This window comes from Achroia grisella, unplaced genomic scaffold (genome assembly GCF_030625045.1).
Source record: "Achroia grisella isolate CSIRO2021 unplaced genomic scaffold, CSIRO_AGI_Agris_v1 utg1174, whole genome shotgun sequence".
NCBI lineage: Eukaryota > Metazoa > Arthropoda > Insecta > Lepidoptera > Pyralidae > Achroia > Achroia grisella.
The window spans coordinates 2,537,818-2,563,508 of NW_026712590.1; the positions used below are offsets into that span (position 1 = coordinate 2,537,818).

The 25,691-nt window shown below is 30.9% G+C and overlaps 2 protein-coding genes across 4 annotated transcripts in view; both read right to left on the minus strand.

Annotated features, from left to right (window-relative positions):
* Window positions 1-891: 891 nt before the first annotated feature.
* Window positions 892-8,051, minus strand: LOC131851692 (uncharacterized). Its single transcript, XM_059202217.1, has 5 exons — window positions 7,928-8,051; window positions 6,539-6,620; window positions 4,327-5,823; window positions 3,078-3,806; window positions 892-2,104 (listed from the first exon to the last, which is right to left on the minus strand). The coding sequence occupies exons 2-5, from the start codon at window positions 6,603-6,605 to the stop codon at window positions 1,059-1,061; spliced, it is 3,339 nt and encodes a 1,112-aa protein (XP_059058200.1). The 5' UTR covers window positions 6,606-6,620; window positions 7,928-8,051; the 3' UTR covers window positions 892-1,058.
* A 4,260-nt stretch (window positions 8,052-12,311) lies between these two features.
* LOC131851354 (endothelin-converting enzyme homolog) overlaps window positions 12,312-25,691 on the minus strand; it is a 47,708-nt gene continuing 34,328 nt past the window's right edge. For all 3 annotated transcript variants that reach the window (XM_059201849.1, XM_059201854.1, XM_059201846.1), the window contains 13 exons: window positions 23,789-23,954; window positions 22,289-22,501; window positions 18,305-18,518; window positions 18,130-18,202; window positions 17,676-17,996; window positions 17,473-17,570; window positions 16,783-16,946; window positions 16,221-16,403; window positions 15,847-16,008; window positions 15,403-15,592; window positions 14,831-14,961; window positions 14,016-14,161; window positions 12,312-13,667 (listed from right to left, as the gene is read on the minus strand). In XM_059201849.1, the coding sequence (XP_059057832.1) occupies window positions 13,491-13,667; window positions 14,016-14,161; window positions 14,831-14,961; window positions 15,403-15,592; window positions 15,847-16,008; window positions 16,221-16,403; window positions 16,783-16,946; window positions 17,473-17,570; window positions 17,676-17,996; window positions 18,130-18,202; window positions 18,305-18,518; window positions 22,289-22,501; window positions 23,789-23,954 (2,238 nt within the window). In that variant the 3' untranslated portion in view covers window positions 12,312-13,490. The remainder of the gene's footprint in view (window positions 13,668-14,015; window positions 14,162-14,830; window positions 14,962-15,402; window positions 15,593-15,846; window positions 16,009-16,220; window positions 16,404-16,782; window positions 16,947-17,472; window positions 17,571-17,675; window positions 17,997-18,129; window positions 18,203-18,304; window positions 18,519-22,288; window positions 22,502-23,788; window positions 23,955-25,691) is intronic.

The window sequence follows — 25,691 nt, forward strand, 5'->3', positions numbered from 1 at the left end:
TTTATGTTTGAAATTTAGGGACTTTTGTATGAACTAAAAATAATTCCCATTATATCCTAAAACTAATAAGTACTTTACTTCACCAGTGAGTAAATTGCGTTTGCAGCACTATCTGAAGGCTCAGCTAAAATATTTTGAATGGAACCTATATCGAATATAATTTTTTTTTCTAATATGGATGTTTTTATCGGTCTGGGTGTTTTCTATGTATATTATGTATGTATTTACAAACAAAGAATGTATAAGTATTTCTATAAGTTGTTTAGTGGCCGTAACAGAAGTTTAGCTTGAGATTATTCTATTATTATTGTCAGGATGAAATGAAAGAATCGAATATATATATTATAATGTTTATTATAACAGATCAAAAGATATAACTATTATCGTAAATTACTTATACGCGACATAATTTCTGTTTATTTATTTACAAAATATCGATAATTTGTGTAAAATCCAAAACAATACTCAGATAATAATAAATATAACAATACAAATTCATCTCGCGATATGAACATATTTTTCTAAAGAAAGACAGGTAAAGTTTATGAAATTTCCAATTTTTTGCTATAGTTAGAAGTGATAATTTCTAAACAAATATACAAACAAGTATTGCTATACTGCATTACAATCCGTTGCGTAGTTTAAAAGATCTAGGTGAACAGACAACGGAAGCGACTTCATTTATACTATGTAAAGATGTGTTATTCTGATGTATAAGCTGTATTAGTGTGAAATTTCATCAAAATCCGTTTAGTAGTTTTTTCATGAAACACTAACATATATCTACTCTATCTAATATAAAATAATCATCAAAATCGGACTTCTCTGTTTAAACCATTATAAGTATTAAACTATGTACAATAGTATACTATAACTGTATGGTCATAATACATCTAGCATGTATTAAACATTTAAACCTCATAAGAATGAATTACAGGTAAAACATGTAAAGTATAATGACGTTATTGCTTTTGTTCTGGTGTAAGCGATTTATAAATTCCCATTAATAAACCTAATATTAAAAAATATAGCCATTGGAATAAATATCACAAGAAAACTTAATTACCATCTAACTCAGTTTTCTTTCCTGTTCCATAAATCTTTTGGCAAAGACAATAGAACCTCCAGTTGTTTAACTCTTCAGCACTATCCTTCATCATATTTCTGTATTGCGTTCTAATTTCCGACATCTTCTTCGAGCAGGACAAAGGACTTTTCTGAAGTATATTTGATGCTTCTATCCAGAGATATTTGCGAACATATTTAGGGTTTTTGAACTGTTCCAAATTAGCCAAATACCATGTCAGCAGCTGCTCCACTTCTTCATCAGTCCACGTAACCTCTCCAGTATCTTCAATAGGTTTCGCTTTATTCTCCAATGAATCTTTAAGTATGGTTTCTTTCATTAAAATTTCTTTTAGAAGTATACCAAAGATACTCTTCTCACCTGCCACCTCATCACTTTCGATGTTATAAGACAATTTCAAATAGTTTACTTTATTAAATACTTTTATCAATGGTTCTGACACGAAATTAGCCAATTCGGTCCACAGAAATTTCTTTTCGTATTTTGGGTTCATGAATTCCTCTATATGCATTAAATAATATTGTAAAGCTTTTTCCACTTTTGTTGTAGGTAATTGTACGTCTTTATAATTCTTGCCATTGTTGGCAGTTTTTTGACTACTTTTAACAAATTTCGGCTTGAGTTTTAATATCTTTTCAAGTAAAGTGTAATATGGGGTTTTCTTTTTATTGGCATCATCTGTAGAAACAGTTTGATTATTTTTGAGTCTGGCAAACATTTTTCTACACGACAGAGGAGTCTTGTTGGGAAGTTTAGACGCTATTTCCTTCCACATTTCTGATGAGTTAATCTCCTTTCCTTTATGAGCTCTTAAGTAATTTAAATATATAATAAGTAACCTTTTCTTGGTTCGTTTTGTCCATTTCAGAGATTGGGGCTTAGTTTCAATGTTTTCTACTATGGATTCCATCTGGACATCTTCGTCTGGTTCTTGAATAACAATTTCTGCATTCTCCACCTGAATATCAGTAACCTCCTGCCCTTCTGGCATCACAATTATGCACTGATAATCTTCTTCTGTAAACAAGAAATGATAAATTATATCAATATACAAATATTACAAAGAGATAACATTTCTGAGTTTAGATGTTTGACAGGAAACAAAATATTACTACAGAAAACGATAAGCTGCTAAAAATGTCTGAATGATATGAATAAATGATTTTTGATTTGATTTGTATCTCCAGTAGTACTGGTCCGATTTTAAAAATATAGGCAGGCTGGCTATAGGCTATAATATTATTCTATGATCAGGTCGACGGTTACGAAAATAATTTTAGCGTAATTTATGATTAAATATAGACTATAGACTATTTCAATCAACGGGCAGCTGTTCCGACATACCGTTAGGATGATGGAAACAGGGCTATTTTATATGCAAGCAATATCCAACGAATTGCCTGTTCAGAATATATAGGGATTTTTGTCATGTTTTCAGATTCGACTATTTTAGAACATACTCAGTGGATTATAATTATATATTTATTGTATACTATGTGGATCATACTAAATCTAAGTAGTTTACTTTCTAAGTTATGTTGTACTATAGAGTATTACTATACTATACTATAGAGATTAGGCAGCAAAATTACAGGATAAGAGGCATGACGTCTTAGTAATTTAGAAAGGCAATGCCTGAGTATGCATGTAGCAGGGTTCTCACATGATATTGTGAGGTCCGTAGTACTATTCATGTATATAGGCGACTATCAAGAAGACCGTAACGTTGTTCGACATTCCAATAATTAAAAAAAATGTATGTACGTAAATTCTCAACTACTATATGTATAATGCAATTTCTTTGGGAAAAAAACTCCAAGATCTAAGAAAAGCAAATAGCCACTTAATTATAAATTTTACTCATACAAACATAGAAATTCTGTTGTGATGAAATAACAAACAGACAGTAATAGTATAAATGATGGCTCACTTACCATCAGGTGAGCCGCATGCTCATTATGCTATAAGAAAAAATAATAAGAAATCTCACCATCTTGTGAATCATTCGGATCTAATATCTCTATTTCCTGTATTGTATCTTTATTATCCTGTTTGAAACTGTAAATTTGATCAAACAATGTATAGTATTTCCATGAAACCTTCATTTGTGGATTGTTTTCTCTCATGGTCTTAAGTTTCCTGTAACACTTTCTTAATTCTATAAATTTCTGGATGCACGAATTCTCAGATTTCCCAGTTGCACTTGACAGGTCTGACCATTTCGACTTGTCTTCCAGATTTTCAGACAAATTTTCGAAATTCTTTCCGAAATAGTTTATGAGTAACTTAATCTCTTTCGCGGTCCATTCTGCGGCGGATTCTGCGTTAAATTTGTTATTTTTCAATTTGGACTTTATAGCTCTATAGCCAAAGACTTTTTTGGATAACGCGTAATAAGGCCATAGGATAGGCATATCTGGTCTGTCTATCTCTCTCTGGATATACCCTGTATAGACCTGTTTTAGGTTCCTAAACCTATGTGCACATTGTTCTGCGGATATACCAATTTGTTTCGCGAGAATTTCCCATAGTACCTGTTTCTTACGTTGTGTCGTGGAGAATTTATCTTTATTTTTTTGATAATATTCGAGAATTTTAAATGCTTTAGAATCTCCAATGCCTCGTTTGGAACGCTTAGTGAATCCCCTCTCGTCATATTCTTCTTCATCTGTGACATTTTCCTGGTTGTCTGCATCAAAATCTATGTGGATCTTCTTTACTGAAAGTTTTCAAAGACAGAATTATGTATTAAATATTAGGTAACAATTCTTTTATTATTTAGTGTAGTAAAATATACTGACTTCAATGATAACAATTATATGAGACCAATACGGAAGTAAAACCTATGGATTACGACATTAATATGTACTATGGAAATGAATAATCAAAATCGACATAGTATTACATACTCAGATTGTAAAGAATCAAAGCACTAAGACAATTGGCAACAGGAATCAATTAATAGATTGCTACGCCATGCAGGATATAGAATCATGTGCTGTTGCATATTATGCTTGCAGTAATTATTGATACCAATGAATAATGATGGGATTATCGTGAAGTAAATTACACCTGTAACTAGTAATAGCGCCACTAGCTCCCATTACTAATAATTTATTTTCCTCTATCAATACATTATAGATTAATATTTCACTACATATGTCTAATGTTATGTACGATAAGGGCTTCAAAAAACATTTTCAAATACAATTAATACTACAAAAAATAATTATACACACCTCCAATTTTTTCTGATTCCGTTTTCTGGCGAATTGCACTAAGTTTCTCGTAACCGTCCATAAGTGTGACATCCATACCGTAATCAAATATCCTATCAAACAATTCTATATACCTCCAACTTATTTGCATATCAGGATTTTCTTTCTTATCTTCTAGAATACTTTTATAAAGATTAGTGAGCTCCTCCCACTGTTTCTTACAGCTGAGCACACTTCTCTTTAACTTCTTACTAATACTTGCCCAGCAAACAAAATAACACAAGAGGTCCTTAAACATTTCTATATTGTCATAAAAGAAATTGACCAAATCATCTAATTCTTCTACCTTCCAAGTCTCCGTAGGTCTTTTATTATTACAGAACTCTATATCTATTTCTTTAGATATAATATTATCCATTACTATATCCAATGGAATTCGATTACGTAAATTATATCCGCCTTCTATATATTTATCTAGATGTGCACATTTAAGCTCCTCAAACTTCTCTTTACATTTTTCGGGTTTTTTATCAAGCAATCTGCCAACTTCAGTCCATAAAAAGTCATTAGGTATAGTAGTATCTTGAAATTCATCGAAACAATCAAAGTGATACTTAGCAAGTACCAATGTCTCCGTTTGATTCCAATCTTCATAATTTGTAACCACTTGGTTATCAGTAATTACAGTAACAGTGGTACTCTCAGTATTGTTTACTCCATATTTACGTTGAAATTCTGGATTGTCAGCAAAAATTTCATCAAAGTATTTCGTGTAAGGCCAATTCACATTATATTCTCCACTTTCGGACCGCTTACTAAGCACCCTTAAATAGTGCTGTTTGTAGTTTAAGAAGCGTTTATGCCAGTATTCTGGGTCATTTTCCCCCATCTCAGTGACTATTCGTTCCCACAAATCTTTACGCCAATATTCTTTCTCAAAGTCTTTTTTGTACTTCAAATACAATTGAAGCATCATCTCCACTTGGGAATCAACAGATCGAGGTGAAGTTATATTTTGTACGACATAAACACCATTATTTTCTGGAGTAGTCGTGACGGGGATATTGGCAATCGTAACATCGTTAGAAACACTATCAGCAAGAGCCATCTTTACAAAACTATCGTCCTGAAATGCTAAATGACAGAGATCATAGAGTGGCCACTTGAGGTGGACACCTTTTTGCTGATTCAATAGTAATTGCGAATATTTCCTTTTTAAATTTCGCAATTTTATATCGCATGCAGTAGGTGTTTTGGCTGGTAACATGTTCTTGCATGCTACAGCCCATAAATGCTTCCTCTGAGCAGAACCGTTAATGAATGTTTCCTTGTTATCGGTATAAAACATTAGCAGACGCTTAGTTTCTTCCTCATGCCACTTTTCTTTGAATTCAATTTGTGTAGGTTCTGGATAATAAACTTCACTAGTACCTTCAATTGCATATAAATTATTACTGTTATCATACTGCTGAACTGGACCATCTACATTATTAATTGTCACAGCTGTTTGTTCACCATCTGTTTCTGTAAATTGTAAATATTTAATGGCCATATTAATAAATCGTTCTTAAATTAATATTATTTTCTTTATAACAGAAAGTGTTATAAGATTTTTAATATGATATGTATCTGGCATGAATCCTCTAAGCTGGAAGATAATAGTATACTTCTACAATATGATTATTACATTGAATTCCATATACAATTGTAGGGAGATATAAACAAAATTTGTTATAAACTACAATTTAATAATATGAATTAAAATAATTTTGTTAAATAATTTAACACATTTAGTTTACTAAATGAACATTATAAAATAAAAGATTGTATATTTTATTTGGAAATGAAAATGTAGACCATGTACCATACCACATGTGGAGTGTTATGCTTTAGAACTGGTAATATATCAGAGCCTAACAACCTATTAAACATTTGTTTTTATATACTCTAGTTTTGTATTGGTTATTTACATTCAATTCAATAAATTACTTAATATTTGTGCTGTAAATGTAGTAAAATTTATTTTTGTTGTTTTGATTGTATTTATAAGCAGTAAATAAATATATGTCTTTGTTTAATTCATGCCATAGCTTTCACGGACTAAAATAAGCATAAAATATAAATGTATTTTGTAACTGTATCAGTAAGTGCAATCATATATTTGAATGTGTAATCAGGGCATGTTAACAATGTATTCACTTATATATTAGGAGGAATATAAGATAATTCTCACCATGAACATAGAATAAGAATATTTCCCCATCAGCTTGCACCTCAGTTTTCACTACCACTTGCTCCATTTTTTCTACAATTATCTGTTAAATGGACATAAAATTAAGACAGTAATGTAAATTACAGGCTTATTTATTCATATACTAGTAACTACATAATTGCTTCTTTACACAGGTGCAATATATGTAACACATGTTTTATATATTAAAATGTTTTACTCACATGTTTTATACCTTCCAAAAGATATACAGTGGACCCGCGGTAATCCGGCCTCCCTTGTAATCCGACATTGTCTATTATTTGTTATTGAATATTACTTTGACAATATACTTCAGAGTGCATATACATACATACATATATAATATAGAATCTTATCACTGGATCTGTAATTTGTCGGATTACAAGGTACTCTTTTGTAAAAAAATTCTGACTATAAGGGGTCTTAGGCAGTACTCTATAATCCGACAAATTCGATAGTCCGACACTGCCCTGCAAAATGATTGTCGGACTACCGGGGGTCCACTGTATATAAAACATGTATTAAAATCTTTTGAGTGGTTTAGAAGTAAGCTGAGAGACAGATAATCTCAGTAACTTTTTGTTTTATACTATTTATTTACCAACCCAGGATGGGTTAGTAATGATTACAAATCTTTTATTTTCTCTGCTTGTTCTATACTATGTATTATGGATATAAACCTTCCGCTTAAATCACTCTATCTATAGCTGAAAACTACATTCAAATCTGTTGTATAATTTAAAATATACAAGCTAACAAATCACAGAGGCGAATTTATATTATACTATGTAGATATTATTCAATAAATAGTTATTAGAGTGCCACCTAGTACCAAACTAAGCTTAAACTATGGGTACTAGACAGACATACAAATACATTTTTTTATAGCTACAAATAGAATGAAACACTAATATGTATTTGGAAATCATACTATACATAGTACACCAAGCCAGGATGTTACTTTGCAAATTTTCTACACCACAGAGGTAGAGGTACACTTTTTTTGTCTAGGTGTGGAAAGATAGGAGTGATCTAGGAGTAACAAGTAACAGATAAATAGAATTTTTTATTATAGTTATTAATATAAAGTACAACATCATTACTTATATAATTTAGAAATAAAAATGATAAAAAGTAATTTATAAGCATTTTATTATCTTAAACTGTTTAAGAAAAACCAAAATAATAATGAACAATTAATGATTATTATAATAATAAAAATAACAATAATTTTTCAATTTACATGAATAAAAATTAGTATCCCAAGTATTCCCAAGAATTTTATACGAACGTGTCATGGGTTTATATACCAAGGGTTTTACAACAATTTATACATTTATCGAATTAAATTAATTGTTTACTTATACTTACAGTGACTTAAGAATATGTTTACTTTATTTCGTAAACATAATTTTGATATTGGCGGTTAAATTAAGTTTGGTCGGATATCACATAAAACATTTTAATACCACGAAGCGCAGCAATGCGTTTTAATACGCCATTTTCTTTTCGTCTCTTTTTTTATTCAATGATTCGAGTGTACTTGTCATTCTTGCCGATTGTCAATGTCAGATATAGTTCGAATTTTATCGAGGGTATATTACACTATCAATACAGAATCGAAGTTTCATCTTTTTGCTCTAAATACTATAAGAGTTTACTTTACAAGGAAATAAAACAAATATTGCGTATCAAGGAAGATATATTTTTAGATAGCTTTTGATAATTCCTTAAAATAAAATAACTAAACAAATTGTCTACGCAACTATAGCAACTTGCCCAATATTTATCAATTTACAAGAACAATTAATCTATTTTCATTGTGTTACTATAAAATATACAACCATTTTTAATTTTGGAACTTATTGTCTACTGTAATTTCAGTTATAATCTTATTGCGTATTCACTGTTGTAATTCAATATCAAGGGGCCAATTATGTAATAATGTTATTAACAGTTCTCCATTGTAACATTGGCAGGATGCCATTTCTTATTATTCATTTGTGAGACGCAGTTACGAGATAAGTTTTACTGTTCGCAATTGCTACTGTACCTATATAACTGCAAAATATTCAATCGGTTATAAAATTGAAAATTGTTAATAATATACTTGGTACGTAATGCGGATGTTACCAGATTACTGTGTGGGAAAAGGAAAATAAAAAATACAAAACATTAATTACAGTTTAGAAACACAAGTTTATTTCATAATTTTAAATCAATACAAATCAGTCAAAAAATAACGTACCCGTTAAAAATAAATGTATAATTTTTACAAATTGTTAGTAGAAACAAAATTCAATAGAATATAATAGAATATTCAACACATGTTGAGCTAGTTATTTTACAGAAATTTCGAATATTGAGTTATTACGTATTAAATACTAGTAACTACTAGTAATTGCCATCGGTTTGTTACAATCAAGTGCGGTGACAGCGCTGCATATTTACGAAATCCTGGGAGATTAAAGAAATACCATGACATGACATTCGTATATAGCGTGTTTTTAGTATCAAATAGATAATATCTCAATGATTTCAGTTACATTGAATATTTTCCCAAATATCCGTAATAATACGTCCTAACTGAAAATACATTTTATTAAAAACAGATATACTTTTAAATAATTATTAAGTATATACACATGCTATACGTAATATAAAATATCTGCAATAATGTTGTATACATCTAAATTTATATATATGTTTTAATACTGATTATTTTGATTCTATAGTTTCAAAATGTAAATACCTACAGCTTAATTACTAAAATAAAAAAGAAATAGAAAAATATATACATACGTAAATAAAACAATGTTTTTATTCGGATTATATAATACTATATTGTCTAACTATTTGGTCTTGTACTACGCTATTTAGTATGTATGTTATGATATGAAGACATACGGGCGTGATTGTTAGGAAGAACTGCTTAATATAAAAAAAATAGAAAAAAATACAATATAATTTTATATAGGCGTATGCAATTAGATAGTCTAATGTACTAATATATTTTCATTATGTACTTTATCACAATAACACTGAATTAAGTCCATAATAGTCATTAATGTCACTATGATAAAGTACCATAGTGTTTTACGTATAGTAACGACTGTAAAATTTCAAATAGGTATATCTGAAGCTCGATAATGCAGCGCTGTTGCTAACAATTCTCAGTTAAAACTGATTAATATCTACAACTATGTATGGACACTTTCACTGTGGCATTACAAACAACATATATTTATATGCGAAGTGGCAAAAAGCAACCGCCGCGCTGTCACGAGTCAAACGTATTAAATTTGGTTTGTTTTCAGTGTTTTACACAATCGGAGTGTCAATCAAAAACATAAATTGACAAAAGCGTTGCGCAAATTTGAACTAACGACCGGACTATGTCGGATAGTTACAATAACTTGTCCATGAAACTCTAAAAATTGTAATTAAGTGTTACAATTATATGTATAAAATTTTTGACAAATACAGTTTCTGAATCTTTTGAATCTGGTACAATTGAGAATTGTTAGCAATTGCATTGCGTAATAAAGCAGCACGTGGTACGCATAAAGCATACGGATATAATATATTGGAATAGTATAATTGGAGGACAGGATTTATAATTAAACTGCTATGTACTTATTTGTACTGAGTTTTAATATACCAAGGGCTGCCTCTCACATAAATATTCCTTAATTCCTATTTTTTACAATACGTTATGTAGACATTACATATTCGATCTATTTACTTTTAGAACAACTACTTTTTTTATTGAAATATCTGTTTCTATAGTCAGATTTACAAATCACAAAGTTGCTTATATTGGAATGATTTATCTATTATTGTTATTCTTAGTATGATCTAGAAGTACATAATATGTACATGAATTAATGTAATTTTCATTTACATCGCATATGCATTGAACCCGTCGTGGTCCAGAAACAAAACTACCTCCCACCATTCTGGGCTATCTTTACCAAAACCGTTGCAATCAATTTTCATTTAAAATGGCTAAATTCCACAATTTTATGATTGACCATTTGACATTTGACTAACATGCTATCTATGAATTACCTTATAACCGCAATTGCAACTTTTGATCGTTACATATAAACTGGGTAGATCTTTGATATTACGCAATGTAGTATTGTTTGCAACTGGGCTATTTAACAAATGAGCTGTCTAAAAGAAGCATGTCTGACTGCTTCTTTTAGAGTATACTACACAATAACTTTGTTTACATAAGATAGTAAAATTTATATGTTATATACATTACAATAAATGTTACACTTGGAAATTTTACAATAACAGGATTGGGGACACCGAGAGACAATTATTGTCGCCTTTAACTTGGAATTACAAATACTTTTTATTTAGCGTAACCATAACATTACAGAATATTTTTGAGTGTACTTGTCACTTTGGAAACTTTAATAAAATCCCTCACAGACAAGGAAATATCGGTTACACCCGAGCGACCGGCCATTTAGTTCCTTTCCTTTTATTAATTGAAATAACTGTTGTTGCCAACCAGATCTATTCGTCATTCCCCTACTGTACATACCTATAATTTTATACCAAATAACTGAATAATTGATGTATTAACGGCTGTATTACGTGACTATTTCCTACTTGTATAAACAGCCTGAAATTATCAGTTCAGCCATAATGTAATTGCTATTTGACAGTTTTAATTTCTGAAAGTGCATAATCGCTAAATTGCCAAATTGATTTGTTTCAAATGAGAAACTCAGCCGCGTGAGATTGATTATAACAGTTTCTACAACTGCTTGAAAATTGATTGTCTACTAGTATTTTACACAAATAAAGTTATTATAAAAAATACATGAAAAGTAGAAAAAATATATCTTAGATAATAATGGCATTAAAAATACATATGCAGAATACATAGGTTTACTCAAATTTCATATATTTGAAATGCACTTTATTTGCACTGATTTAAAAAGAAACTTGTATTCATGCATATCACAGAATATTTCTTAAAGGAAAATATTAACAGTATGGTAACATATAGTGTGTGAATTAAAAAATTAATTACGGATGAAGCAAAATACCGAACAGTTATTTTATTTCATAAATAATTAATTATATTTTCTACGCCTTCACGCTTTCGTGAAACTCACTTCCGATACATAAGTAGATATTACTACGCGCCTAACACATGAAAACGATGTATAAAAATTGCTCCTATTAAATATTAAAGTGTACATAACGCTGCTTCTAAAAAAATATTTCTTATATTGTATAGAAATACAGGCTTAGTTGTAAAGGGTATACCTACTAAGGCGATAGTCGAATACTAGGTATATGCTTTTTTGAAAAAAAGATACAACGTTGCTGAAGTAGCAATGTTGAAAATTAAGTAGTTATTTTAAATTGCAGTAGGTACAAACTGTACGATACGTCTCCGTGGTCAATTTAGTATGGATTGTTCAAAATATACGTTCAAATTTCCTCTTTATTTCTTGGGAAATGTGGTTCAATTTAGTACTGGCATTCCCAAACACCATATAAACTTAGCAAAACCAATACCAACCCTTTAAGACTAACCCTGTATAAAATTGAAGACTGTATAAAAAAACAAATACATTAAGGAGGGATTACAATAACAGTAAATATAATTGTTTTCTAAACTACTTCAAATAACATTTCATATAAAAAAGGAATAAATGATTCGAAATTTAAAATTAGTTTGTTCGATTACAAAATATAAAACTTGATTTTTACTGTATGTAAGTATAATTTGGCTGTTTGGCATTTTAAGTGACTGGAGTAAGTATTTTGTTTTTAGTAATTTACTTTCATCTAATGAAAATCCTATGTGGAATAGAAGGGAAGACTATGTTTAAACTTCCAAATTTCACAGTACAGATTCTAAAACGATTACATTATTTTATTATATGTAATTTTATCTTATCTGTGGTAATATTATACTCTGTGGTTAAAACAGTTATATTTCAAAAATGGCACTTTCATCAACCATAGTTAACTTACATTAAGTACGCCTAAACATTTACTTAACAATTAGTTTTGTATAAATTTAAATTATATTACACAGTAAGACTTAGTTTATACTGTGTTTGTATTTTAGTCAGTAGATATTAATTTAATCCGTACTTATAATAGCACTAACTTGTAAACACAGTGTGAACTAGGATTTATGCATAACAACAAACGAAATATTTACGACTATACTCAGCTAATTTTAGGTTACATTTAACGTAAAAAGCATTACAGACATCAAAATTTAAGGCTACCAACATTTGAATAAGTACCATTCCAAATATAAATTTGATAATATATTCTTTTAACATACTACGTTCTTTTAAATAAATATTATAAATTACTCTACAATTATGATTAGTTGGCATTTAGGAAAGTTTGTTATAAATTTATGAATTAATTAAACATGTTCTTTTTTTAAAAAAATCATTTTCTTTCTCTTGTGTTCATTACATTTTGGCGCGCAATATGCACGTAGGAACAGTGAGCGCTATTTATTTACAATAGATACTTACGTAATTTACTTTTTAATTCGCCTCTATGACCTGATTAGATACCGATTAAAACAGCTGCTAAGCTCATTACACATACAATAACTATCAAAAGATCTCAACTTTCGCCTTTACAAATATAGATTAATGTAATATATAATACAGATAAGCCAAAGCTGTATACGACACAGATGGCCTATTTTGTTTTATTGATTACTCACTCTATGGCTTTCATATACCACTGCTGAAATTATATTGTAGCCGGGCCAAAGCTTATTAGCAATAACGCCTATATTTGTAAGATGCTGGCAAAATTCGACCACATGACCTGCGCACTACGCAGTAACAAATTTTACGTACAAAATAGGTTACTCCGCAATTTCTAATGTCTATGGTTTTGTTCACGTTGTTTATAGCGAGTTTTACCATACTTCGCATTTGTGCTTGGGATTCATTTTTGATCCAATGGGACAATGGAATTCTTCTGAAAACTCCTTCAAGTTTGATATGGGCCCGATGACTCTGTATTTTGCAACGGTGTGGTCATCTTTCTCTATTTGCATCTTCGTTGACTCCTTGGTCATCGCCGAACACCATACCTAGAAAATGTGTGTATAATTTTAGTATTGCTTCAAACTTTATTAAAATAAAATAGTAAGTTAGAATTGGCTTTCATTGTATGTAGTCTGTACTGTAATGTATTTGTTTAATTATTGCTAAGACGTGCAAACTACTCTTAGAAAATGTGACGTAGTACGTTAGGTTCAAACACTTTGACGGAAGATGGACTTTGTCAAGATAGAATATGAAGAGTACTTCACTAGATCATGCTGATCTTATCATCCTCCACTGGTACCAGCGTAGGTATGCCCATAACATAAACAGGTGCACTGTCATATTATTACCTTTAAAAAAATACATACAATAATGTATAAATATAGTCATACCTGAGCAAAAGATATAAAGAACAGTTGTCTATGATTGTACTTGAGGCCGGGCAAAGTCAAGTTCACGGCGGCGTCTTTGCTCGAGCTGTAGTCGAGGTATGCGTGGAAAGAAGCTTTTAAACCACCGTTGTCTGCTATGTTCTCGCCTTAAAAATAATTAAAAAAACTAAATTTATTAAAGTAAAAGAAAAATATTCAAATAAATTTAATATACGCCTTAATTTTTCTATTAAGATACATAGGTATCTTAATACCGGCAGCTCGACTAAATATATGTAGTATATAGATACTACATATATTTAGTCGAGCTGTACTATAATCTGTTTTTTCAATTTTAACGCTAAATATTTTAAATAGGTATTAGGTGTTTAAATATGTAAAAATATGACACCATACGGAGGTAATTTGTATTATAAAAATGAAAAAAACTATTTTCAACAACAATACTATATCTATTAAAACTATCATATAGATGTGTGTGTGTCACATGATAATGTAGTGTCCGTAGCACTGTTCCTGTATACAGGCGATAGTTACTGCTTACCATCAAGTGGGTCGTGCCGCCGTCAGCTTGCATGTCATTCAAACTACATAAAATAAGTTACAGTAGCTCAGTAGTTTTAATATTCAAGTCAATACAAAACTATTATATTTTTTGTAGTTCCCGAGTTATCCTAGATTTTAATATACACATTTCTATGTATAAACATCGAAATGTGTGTAATCGTTCAAATATTTTACTGAATCACATGTTTTTTATACCAATTCACATAACTAAAGCCACTGGTTATTACAGAAAATTTCAATAAACAAACCTAGAGTTTGTTTCCCGTTCAAGTGTTGTCCCTCCACAGTGTAGTCGGAATATTGTTTCTGTATACATTCCGCTCGTTTTTTAAACCGGTCTATAGTTGCGTTATTCCACCATTTGTTCAAATTGCCAAACCTATAAAAATATATGTTTATCTTTATTATATCATTGATATACATGTCAATAATAATAGCACAAGACAATTTACATAGGGGCATCTAGTCCCAAGTTAAGCAGACCTTGTGTCATGGATACTAGATAACTGATAAACCTACTCATTCATACAGAATATTTTTTTTATAAATTTATAAATACATAATATAGATAGAAAACACCCAGACCAATAAAATCATACTCGATCATAGTAATCATACTCATGAAAACACATGTTTGCATCGTGCGAAGAATCGAACCCACGACCATTAGAAATAAAGCAGTATACCGGTGTATCAGAATTCAGATATAACGTAATTTCCGTAGTGGTGTTCTAGGCGTTGGTTACCACTTACCATCAGGTGGACCGTCAGCTAATCGTCATGACATGGCAAACCAGCTGACGAGATAAAAAAAGTTTACCTGTCATACTCTCTCCCCTGGTCATCAAACGCGTGTGTGAGTTCATGTCCCATGACCACTCCCATAGCTCCATAGTTGACACATTTAGGATTGTCGCCATCATAAAACGGCAACTGCAGGATACCAGCGGGGAACACTATCTGGTTCTTGGTTGGTGTGTAGTACGCGTTCACAGTAGAAGGGGTCATACCTGACGACAAATTAAAAAAAAAAATAATCAGGCCCGAACACGAATAATTTTATGGGATATTGGTGTTAAACCCGATTAAATTTAATCAATCAATAATTGGAAAGGGACTATATTTTTACCGACGAACTTCTATAAATAATTTGATAAATGTAGAGGAAGAATGAGAAAGAAGATTTTTTTGTTATATCATCTCTACCACCTGGCACACTAATGAAAGAAAGATGTGAAGATATGTAGCTATGCATATGTCTTACCCCATTTAGTTTTGTTGACGGGCTGATCTAACTTCTTGAGGTCATTCCGCAAACTGAACACGTTGAATGCGATGTTGTTGTCAAAATACTCATTTGGCTTCACTACCAACTCCTCGTATTGTTTGTTCAACTCGTCTTTATGCAGGATGTAGTCAGGGAAACCTATAATTGTATTCTTTTAGTCTACTGGATGTATTATTTTAAATCTAACAGTAGCAAAAATATATACTTAAAATAATAAAAATAGTAACGACTTTTGCACCAAAGTCAAATTATCTATTTTTTGAGAAACTCATAAAATTTAACCAATAATCCCTTATATAAATATTTCCCACCTACTTTATTTTTAGGTATGAATTTATGTTCACAATTACCTATCATATCCGTGATAGCGTCTGCCTTTGTCTCCGCTGCTTCCCTAGTCTCCGAATCCATCCAGTCCAAGTTCTTGAGGTTTCTCTTGAAAGCGTTTCGTATGTTATCAATCATAATCTCGCCTTGGGTTTTTGCTTCACCGTGGAAAACTTCGCGGACAAACATGGCACCGACTGCAAAGCCTAAAGAACACAAGGTAGCATAAAATAAAAAAAGGTCACGTTGAATACACGGGGCCCAGAATTTGTCCTTGTGGAAGTCCATTGAGAAAGTAGAATAATGAATAATAAATTGATAGTAATGAGACTAGTTAACTCGCGTAAAATGTATTATTAATTTTAAGACATTAACAATGTCCGACTAATCTGTCAAAGATTAAAGATTGTATAAGGAAATTTACATTGAATTTCCTTACCAGCATTCGTTACACAACACAAAAAATACAGCTTTTGACTTAATAATGAAAATAGCTTAATTTATATAACTGGCATAACGTGAAGAAATGCATGAATAGTAGTTAAAGTAGTCTACAGTACAAAGAATATCGTAAAATGAACTTACCAATAGCATTGTTAGTGTCGGTAACACAATATCTCCAAGACTCTTCTGTACCCTCAGAACCAAACAGCGCTTTCCTTAATATCTTGGTTGCATCTCGGAAGGACTTCGACAAATATGTAGACAATGAGCGCGAAACTTGCCACATCATATAACTGGTAACAGTTCTGTAAATAAATAAAGTCGCATTTAGAGAAATACAAACAATTCGAATATATTCGTATACTGCCCTAGCATTTAATCCCTATAAGAATTTATTAAGTCCTTATCCAACATTCCAGATAAAACTGAAAATGAAACTAACTACTAAACTGAAATAAAACTGAAATAGGTACTAAATGCTAGAACAACAAACTGGTTAAAATCGAATGCTCTGACAAACAATATTAATCTCAAATAAGAAACGTGGAAGTTATTACTATTGTATCAAATATGTTACTATTGTAATTATTAAGTTCAAAAGAGAATTCATTGAGTGGATTGTTGGTAGCTGTAGCGCATCATCATATACAAAGAATGTGGCCTTGCTCTTTCAATTATTTTAATGGAAATCATCAACATCTTTGTCATGATAAGAAGTCATTTATTCCTCTTCCAATACATCTGGCTTAATTTTGTCAGTGATTCATCCATAGGGATTGACCAATTTCCGTTCGTGTTGTAAATAATATGTATGTGAATGTAAATACTTACTTCTGATCATCTTCAGATTTGCTATATTTTCTTAAAACTTTAGTGAGATTTCTGAAGTATTCAGGCGCGTATACTACTATTCTCTCAGTATCGGGTATCTAAAATATTAAGTATTTAATTTTAAGAGTTCTATAAATTATTTAAATTGATTCCATCTACGATGTCTAAAGTTTTAAATAATACGTGTGTAAAATAAAACTTACCGTTCTATTAACCAATTTGAAAGCATCATTAAAGAACATAGTCCAATTCAGGAATGGCGCTTCCTTTTGCCATTGCCTTATAGTGTAAGGGTTATACAATCCCTCTTCATCCCTTCTCTCCTCAGAGGGGGTGGTTATATTTGCTAAATCCGTTTCGAACTGTATAACTTTACTCATTTGAGATCTAGCTTCAGATTTGTTTGCGCCTAATAATACGCAAACTCGAGTCATGTAATCTAAGTATGCATCTAGTACTTTCTTATGTGCTGTTTTGTTCAGATAGTTATCTCGGGTTGGTAGATTCAGGCCGCCTTGGTCCAACTGAAATAAATTTACATCCAATTTATAATTCATAACACTATCAGTAACATTAGTCGTAGCTTGCTAAATGATAATACTTTAAAATATAACTTTAAATACTAATGTTATGTTATTCACGGGATGTGTTACTTACAACTATAACATGTTTGGATGAATTCCTGTCATCTTCTGTCACCGCCCAATTAAATAATCCACCTAAATTGTAACTGAAAAAAAAATAACACTATTATACAAATTGATTCCATAAAAAGTAATTATTAGGGCCGTATGCTTAACAGAGAATATTAAAAATAATAAAATTGACTCACGAATTTTGTACATCCTGGAGTAGCCTCTGCAAATCAAACTTAGGCTGTTTGATCATGGTACTGGGGAGGATGTGCCAGCCCCCCAGTTTCTTGATGATGTTCACCAGAGGCTTCTCGCCCAGCTTCTCTATGGTCTCGTTCGTGTCTATACACGCATCATAGTACACACGGGCTTTTGCCTCAGCACCAGTATTGTCTGTGGTATTCACTTTTTCTAGAAAAAAAAAATATACAATCATTTACAACCTTCAGAGGTAAGGTTCTTTTCAAGCAACTGTGAAAAGGAGAGGATGCTCTAATTGACGGTATTTTTGTGTATTTTGGTAATTCACTAGACGTGTATAGCGAGACTGCCCGCGTGAATACGGAAACCTTAATTAAAATCAGTCAAATATTTATCGAGATATCTATTACAAACAAACATACAAAAATAAATAGCTTTCCTCTTTATAATAACAGTACATTAGTTTAAAAGCAAATTAATATATATATACCCGCGGTTTGTTCAGATGTAATAAAAAAACCCTTCACATTTCAGAGAGCGACATCTAGCCGAAAAACAACTTGATATATTTACATCCATTTTTGTATCAATATATACATAAAATATATAAAAATAAACATGCTTCTGAATACAAACGTTTGTACTGTGAGTGGATCGACCCAACCAAGGTCGTCAAAATGTTGACAATGTTGCGTCTAAACTGAACAGATTTTGATGACGTTTTTTGCAACCGATAGGGTGTAGTAGGTAGGTGTGTAGATGTGTGTTGTGCCCTTGATAATTTAGGATTTTTATTGATAATAAATCAAAACTAATCTGAGTAGTCAGTATTAATTCTGAGCAAAATCACATGTTTCGTTTGCTATATTGACTTTGACAGTGTTTCTACCCCATCTGGAATTACAGATTTATTTATTAGGGTATTAAAGCTTATAATATTATTTATTTTCCTAAACAAAAAATACAATAGCATATCTGAAAAGAATAAGAGCCAAATTTCTTGTCAGTTCTTCTTTAGTTCGAAAGCACTTCGAACTGTCGGTAGATTTGACATGTCACGTATGTAATATGGCTCACTATGATGAGGTGTAATAGACCTACATGAATTAATATATTTTGATTTTATTTGATTAGTTTTTTAAATATTTAATTATTCATTCTTATACCTATCTTAAGCCTACTATAAACGTTGCTAATAATAATTAGTACATAATACATACATACATATTGTGTAGGTATTTTACCCTTTACATATCGATTATTAAGCTTATAAAATAAATAAACAATACAAAAATACATATTTTAAGTCGCTAAAAACGAATCGTAGTTTGTAGAATCAGTAAGTATGTAGGTACGTAGGTACGTTTGTTCGTGAATTACAGGCAATAATATATATAAACATTATCATTTTAAAGGTAACAATCCAATTTTCGTTTCTGTATGTGTGTACAACAAGATCTAATTCACGGAAACATACTAATTCGTTATTAGTATAGCAGCGTAAATACAGAATGCAAAAGTACACTTATGCTCGAAATAAAACAAAAGTGTAAAAATTAATTTTAATATTACTATATCAGAGTTAAAGTTAGAAGTGAAAAAATTGGAAAAAGTTATTAATTAAAAAGCTGCGCCTTTTTAATTAATAACTATTTCCTAGTTGACTGTATTTAATAATATAGTTAAAATAATAATATACACAGTACATTACTAATTAGTAAAGATTTCTACACAGCAATAGTAGTTATATATATGCAAAATCTATTTCTATATAAATGGTTTCTATATAAATGGACTCCTTTTGCGTCCATTGCTTAGTAGTTTTTTTAGGGGACTGTATTAAAATTACTATAGCGTAATAATAGTAAACATTTAAATACATTTTGCTGTGCTCCTGTTTGCTGAACATATTTTTACTGTCATCTACGATTTTTTAGTTAGTTATTTTTAATTTTTTTACTATATGGAATGCTATCAAAAGTAGACGAGGAAAAATATTAGGACACTTGATACAGCACGATGAATGTACTAAAGTAATTTATGAAGGAAAGATAAAAGGAAAGAGGGGGAGAGGAAGACCAAGGCACAGCTACATCAAGCAAATGAAAGACAGAGTTGCAGTAGTGTCGTATCAAAGTTTAAAGAGTATGATGGGAGATCGTAGAAAGTGGCAAGAGCTCCACCGACCAGAGTGTTGCTCTTAAATTTGAAAGAAGAAGAAGAAAGAAAGAAAGAAAAATATGAATAAATATGAGTTATTTTCAAACTGAACTGTATACTAATAATGCACTTTCATAACCAGCATCTGTGGTCATAGCAGAAAATAATAAGTTTTGTAGTGATTCTATTTTTGCTGTACTCACTTTTGCTGTCGTTCTAGATTTTTTTATTGGTAGTTTTACACTTTTATAATTACTTAGTAGTTTTTTTTTATGGTGGACTGTATCTAAGTATTGGCCGTTAGTAACTGGTATAGTCATATGTGGTAACAGTAGTAAATAATATGTAAATATTAAGTTCTCGTATATCGACACCTTTATAAGGCATGATAAGTACACGCATTGTTTGATTTATTTTTCAAAGTGTTAATTTTTGCAATATTGTTTTGTAAACAAATTGAGATTTTCCTGATGTTACTAGAACTGCATTTAGCATACAATAAACCTTAATAGTAAAATTATAGAGAGCACATTAGGATGTATTGAAGCGTTAACATTTTGTATTGTTAAAAATTGTTTTATAATGAATTTATATATATATTTTTAATTGATAATGGAATGGTGCACCCGTCTGCACTAACGGTTTACTCTGGCGGGGCGCCAGTAGAGGATGATAAGATGAACATGAGGTCAGGTCAGTTAGACCATCATAATAAATTTACCAGGAACTTATCACAATGGCTTCCAGGGGGAACCGCGTGGAGTTCAACTAAACATGGTACATTGCTGGCAATGGACTAATGATCCACATTGTTAATAATATAATTATCCCCCCAATATGACGGCATTGGTGGTCTAGCGGTTTAGCATACCGCCTTACTTCCGATGGTCGCGAATTCGATTCCTTGCCCAAATATTTATCTTCATGAGTATGATTGTTTGTATCAGTCTGGGTGTTTTCTATGTATAATATGTCTGTATTTAAGATAAAAAATATTTATTTGTAACAGTTGTCTAGTACCCATAACACAAGCTGTAGCTAGCTTAACTTGGGTCTAAATGGCGTTTTGTGAATTGTTCTGAGAAAAAAAACCACTTTTGTTAACAATCATATTAAATAAATATGAAACTGATAACGAAAGGCAAGAAATTAACGTTAATTTTATTTATAATAGATAGTATGGACTATTTATAATACATAATAAGACACGTGTCAATATAGCATTGAAAATAACAGACATTACAATTGTCAAACAAAAAATGCGTATAGCATTAATAATACAATAAATTTTTCCATGACATATTATTGATGGATTCTAGAATGATCTTATGATTTTCCATAACAATCATAGTATTAAGAAAATTGTTATATTGATTTTTTGGAACCAAAAAGTTTCACTTTATCACAGTTTCCTTGTTACACTCTTTTTTATTTAATAATAACGACATCTAGCGGGTAAAATTATATAGCTGCACCTAAAAATACAAGTGACAAAAGAAGATAAATGAAAACAAGCTAAAATTTTGAATTCCAATTTCAAAAAAGAACCATTTGCGAAGCTTTATTTTATACAATGTAAGCTTTGTAAGCTGTGTTTCGATTATGGCAGTGAAAGTTTTGGATATGATGGATATGATACCTTTTTTCTTAAGAATAGTAATGTATGATTTGAGACCGTAATATCTGTAATGCTGTTTATTACACAAGTACATAAATAGTACGCAAGGATTTCACTGTCAGTTGCCTCTTTCCATCCAGTGGGCTATAAATTAGTTCCTCATTCTAACTACATAACAAATTTAAAAAACAAAACTGCTTACCGAGCGCATAACGTATAGTTAGTTGATTCTGCAATTCAATGTTACTGAAGATCCCCCAAGTGGATTTTCCCTCGGGTATAGGGTTGTTTCTAATCCACCCGCCGCAAGCGAACTCATAGAAATCATTACAAGGGTCCTGGGTCTCGTCTAACGCTCTAATCACCTCGCTGGCAGTGTAGATACATGAACTTGAGAGGCACACGCTGGAGTCTCCTGAAAATTGGGTTTTATTGGATGTTAAGAATATGCAAAAGCATGCGCTATTAATATACGTTGAAGGACACAAGTTAATATAAGGATGAAGTCTGGTGGGCTGATCATTGTGGTAAATTCATTACAAAAATTAAATGCAAGTTTCCAGGGAACCGCGTGGAGGTTGGCCTGATAATTATATATACATATATATGTTCCTATCCATAAGGTCCCAATTGCCAACAAATCCTTTTCCAAATCTTGGAAAAGGTTTTAAGATAGATAAGTTGATAAATTATGAATAATGTGTATATAACTTTGTTCTCGGACATCTTGAAATGTAACCAAGGGAAATGAAATTAGTAAAATAAATATGCAAATAATAACGGACAATTCATACAGCGCCATGTAAATAATCAGAGAAAAATCTTAAATAAAACGGCCTCCAAACCTGCAACCCTCCCCACACAGATGGAATGGCAAAAGCAATTTATATGACGAATTGACCATGGATAAATTATGATGGTTTGCGTGGAGGTCAATATAATATTGTAAATTCTTAGCAATAGGTTTTTATTCCCCAGTACTATCAATTCCTTCCCTCCATATGATATTAGAGTTATTTCAAAAACATAACAATACTAAGAATTGTCCACAGACGTCATAATGCGAGCTATAAATGAAATTGCCAAGGCGTGTCTGCCATCTTCACTAATATACCTAATAAATAGGAAAGTGCGTCTGTTTGTTACCTCTTGACGCCTTGACATTATGTACTCACGTGGCACGTGGGATAGAAATAAAAAAATAGTATTATTTTTAACGCGATTAATCAAGATATCTACACTGACAATTAATAATTATAATAACTAATCTTTTGTGAATTATTTCATATATTTGGACATTTCAAAGTGAAACGAATTAATTAACATATGACATATTCTGCCAGTTATTTGCATAAATAGTATGATAAGACTAATTAAAAAAGAAAGAAGTAGGTAGACGAATTAGTCGGTAGAGACAGTGATAAAAAAAATCATATGTGTAATCCCACTCGAATACATTCTAAGTCCCATTACTTCAGCTGCGGTTAAAACCCCTATTATACCCATATCATGGTAAATGGTTACCGTAGCCTACGGATGCCTGAAAAACCAGTGTTGTCACGAGTGTTTTACCGACCCTTAAAAACCTTTTAGGTTTTTTAGTAACCCCATGCTGTAGTCTCCAGAGGTAGATAGTTCATACCACAATCTAAGTGTATGTATATATATGAATCTTATAGGAATATTAACATCATCTTCATACCTTTTGGTTCTGGTTGATAGCACGGCGGTACGGGCAGATACGAAGGACCTTTCATGGCCAGGAGTAAGGATGTGGTAAGGAGTACAGCGACCAGTAGAGCTGCTATCAGAATCAAAAGCACCCTTTCCAGCTTCGTTCTTTGGTGCCATCCTATGAAAGAGACGCCCTGGAAAAGAAGAATAATTTCTGAAACATATTTTTTTATCTCCAATACATTTAACAATAACTCAGAATTATTAACACAGCGCCATCTATCTCCAAGCTAAGCAGAGTTTGTGGTACTAAATATTTTTTTTATTTTTAAGTACATTTTTTATAAATGCATATTGTATTGGTGTTTTTTTTTGTTTTGTAAATACACGTTGCGTATTTTCTAAGAATTAGATATGTATTATAAATAGAAAACACCCGATGTGTATTTACACTAAGAAAGAAGAAGATTCAGGCCAAGACAATCATATTCAATTAAAATTTATTTATTATTAATTAATAATAACAATGATTATTGTGTGGAATTTTAAAATACAAAATTAAATAATCTAAATCTAAAATAACAATGTCAAAATAATAATAATACCAATAACAATTTACGAATTGAGCTACAGTAACGGTCATTTATCAAAAAATTCGTCAACGGAGTAAAAGCATTATTTTTAATAAATATTTGTTAAGTTTAATTTTGAAATTGGTTTTATAAATAGCATCTTTTAAATCACTAAGCAATCTATTAAACAGTTCACCCAAACATTCGTATTTAATCAATTTTTGCGCTAGGCATCAAACCCGCGACTATTGGATGTAAGACGGCTAACCGCTAGACCACCGAAGCAGATAATATACATGACTATTCTAATTCTAAGAACAATTCAGACAATAAAACAGCCTTGAATCAAATGAATAAACACATCCTTACATCCTTACACAGCCTTACATCAAATGAATAAACACACAAACAATCAGCTTCGTGTATCTATAATATTATATTTGTTTCGGCAGGGTAAATAAAAAATCGTCCGATATTGTTTAAGAAACTACATTTTATATTATACTATCTATTCGCCCAGCTTCGCACGGGTGTACATGTATTATATATATAAACCTTCCACTTGAATCACTCTATCTATTAAAAAAAACGCTTAAAATCCGTTGCGTAGTTTGAAAGATTTAGGCATACACAGACAGCGACTGCGACTTAGTTTTATACTATGTAATGATTTTACTATATTTTTATTAGGTACCTATACATATAAAAACATGATGTCTTTATTATAAAAAAAAATGTACCCTCCTTTGTTCAATTAATCACATATAAAACAATAGAACATTTTTTTTCATCCAATTAATACGATAGCGTATACATTAGTTGGAAGAAAAAAAACGTTATAGCACAGATAACATAATATTACATAGTTATAGAAAGTTTTTAATACAATTTTTTTATTAATTCCTGAAATTAATTATATAAGTTATTGTTTTACATTAATTATTTACTATTGTATTATACATAATATAAAATAGATCTGTTTATATGTGTAGATAAATATATATCATCTATTATAGATAGACACATCTATTATATGTATATACTATTATATTTTATTTAACCAATATATATTTTACATAATAATGTATAATATATATTGGTTAAAAAAACATGAAGTATATATTAAATACTGGCTATTACCAGCGACTTCGTTTACTTTTCCTAGGTCATAGATAGCTTATGACCATTCACGTACTGCAATATATCTTCGTGTCAAATTTCATTAAAAACCGTTCCATAGTTTAATAGCACAAATGTAACATACAAATAGATATACTTTCACATTTATAATCTTACTAGCGACCCGTCCCGGCATCTACGGCATCGACTTGTTCTATACTTTAACATCTATGTATTATA

What these genes read in the sequence shown, in the direction of transcription:
- LOC131851692 (XM_059202217.1), bottom strand. Translation starts at nt 6,605, where the DNA reads ATGGAGCAAGTGGTAGTGAAAACTGAGGTGCAAGCTGATGGGGAAATA. An exon ending in ATTCTTATTCTATGTTCATG is followed by an intron (nt 5,824 to 6,538) that starts GTGAGAATTATC and finishes TTACAGAAACAG; the next exon opens with ATGGTGAACAAACAGCTGTG. An exon ending in GGAATCAGAAAAAATTGGAG is followed by an intron (nt 3,807 to 4,326) that starts GTGTGTATAATT and finishes GAAAACTTTCAG; the next exon opens with TAAAGAAGATCCACATAGAT.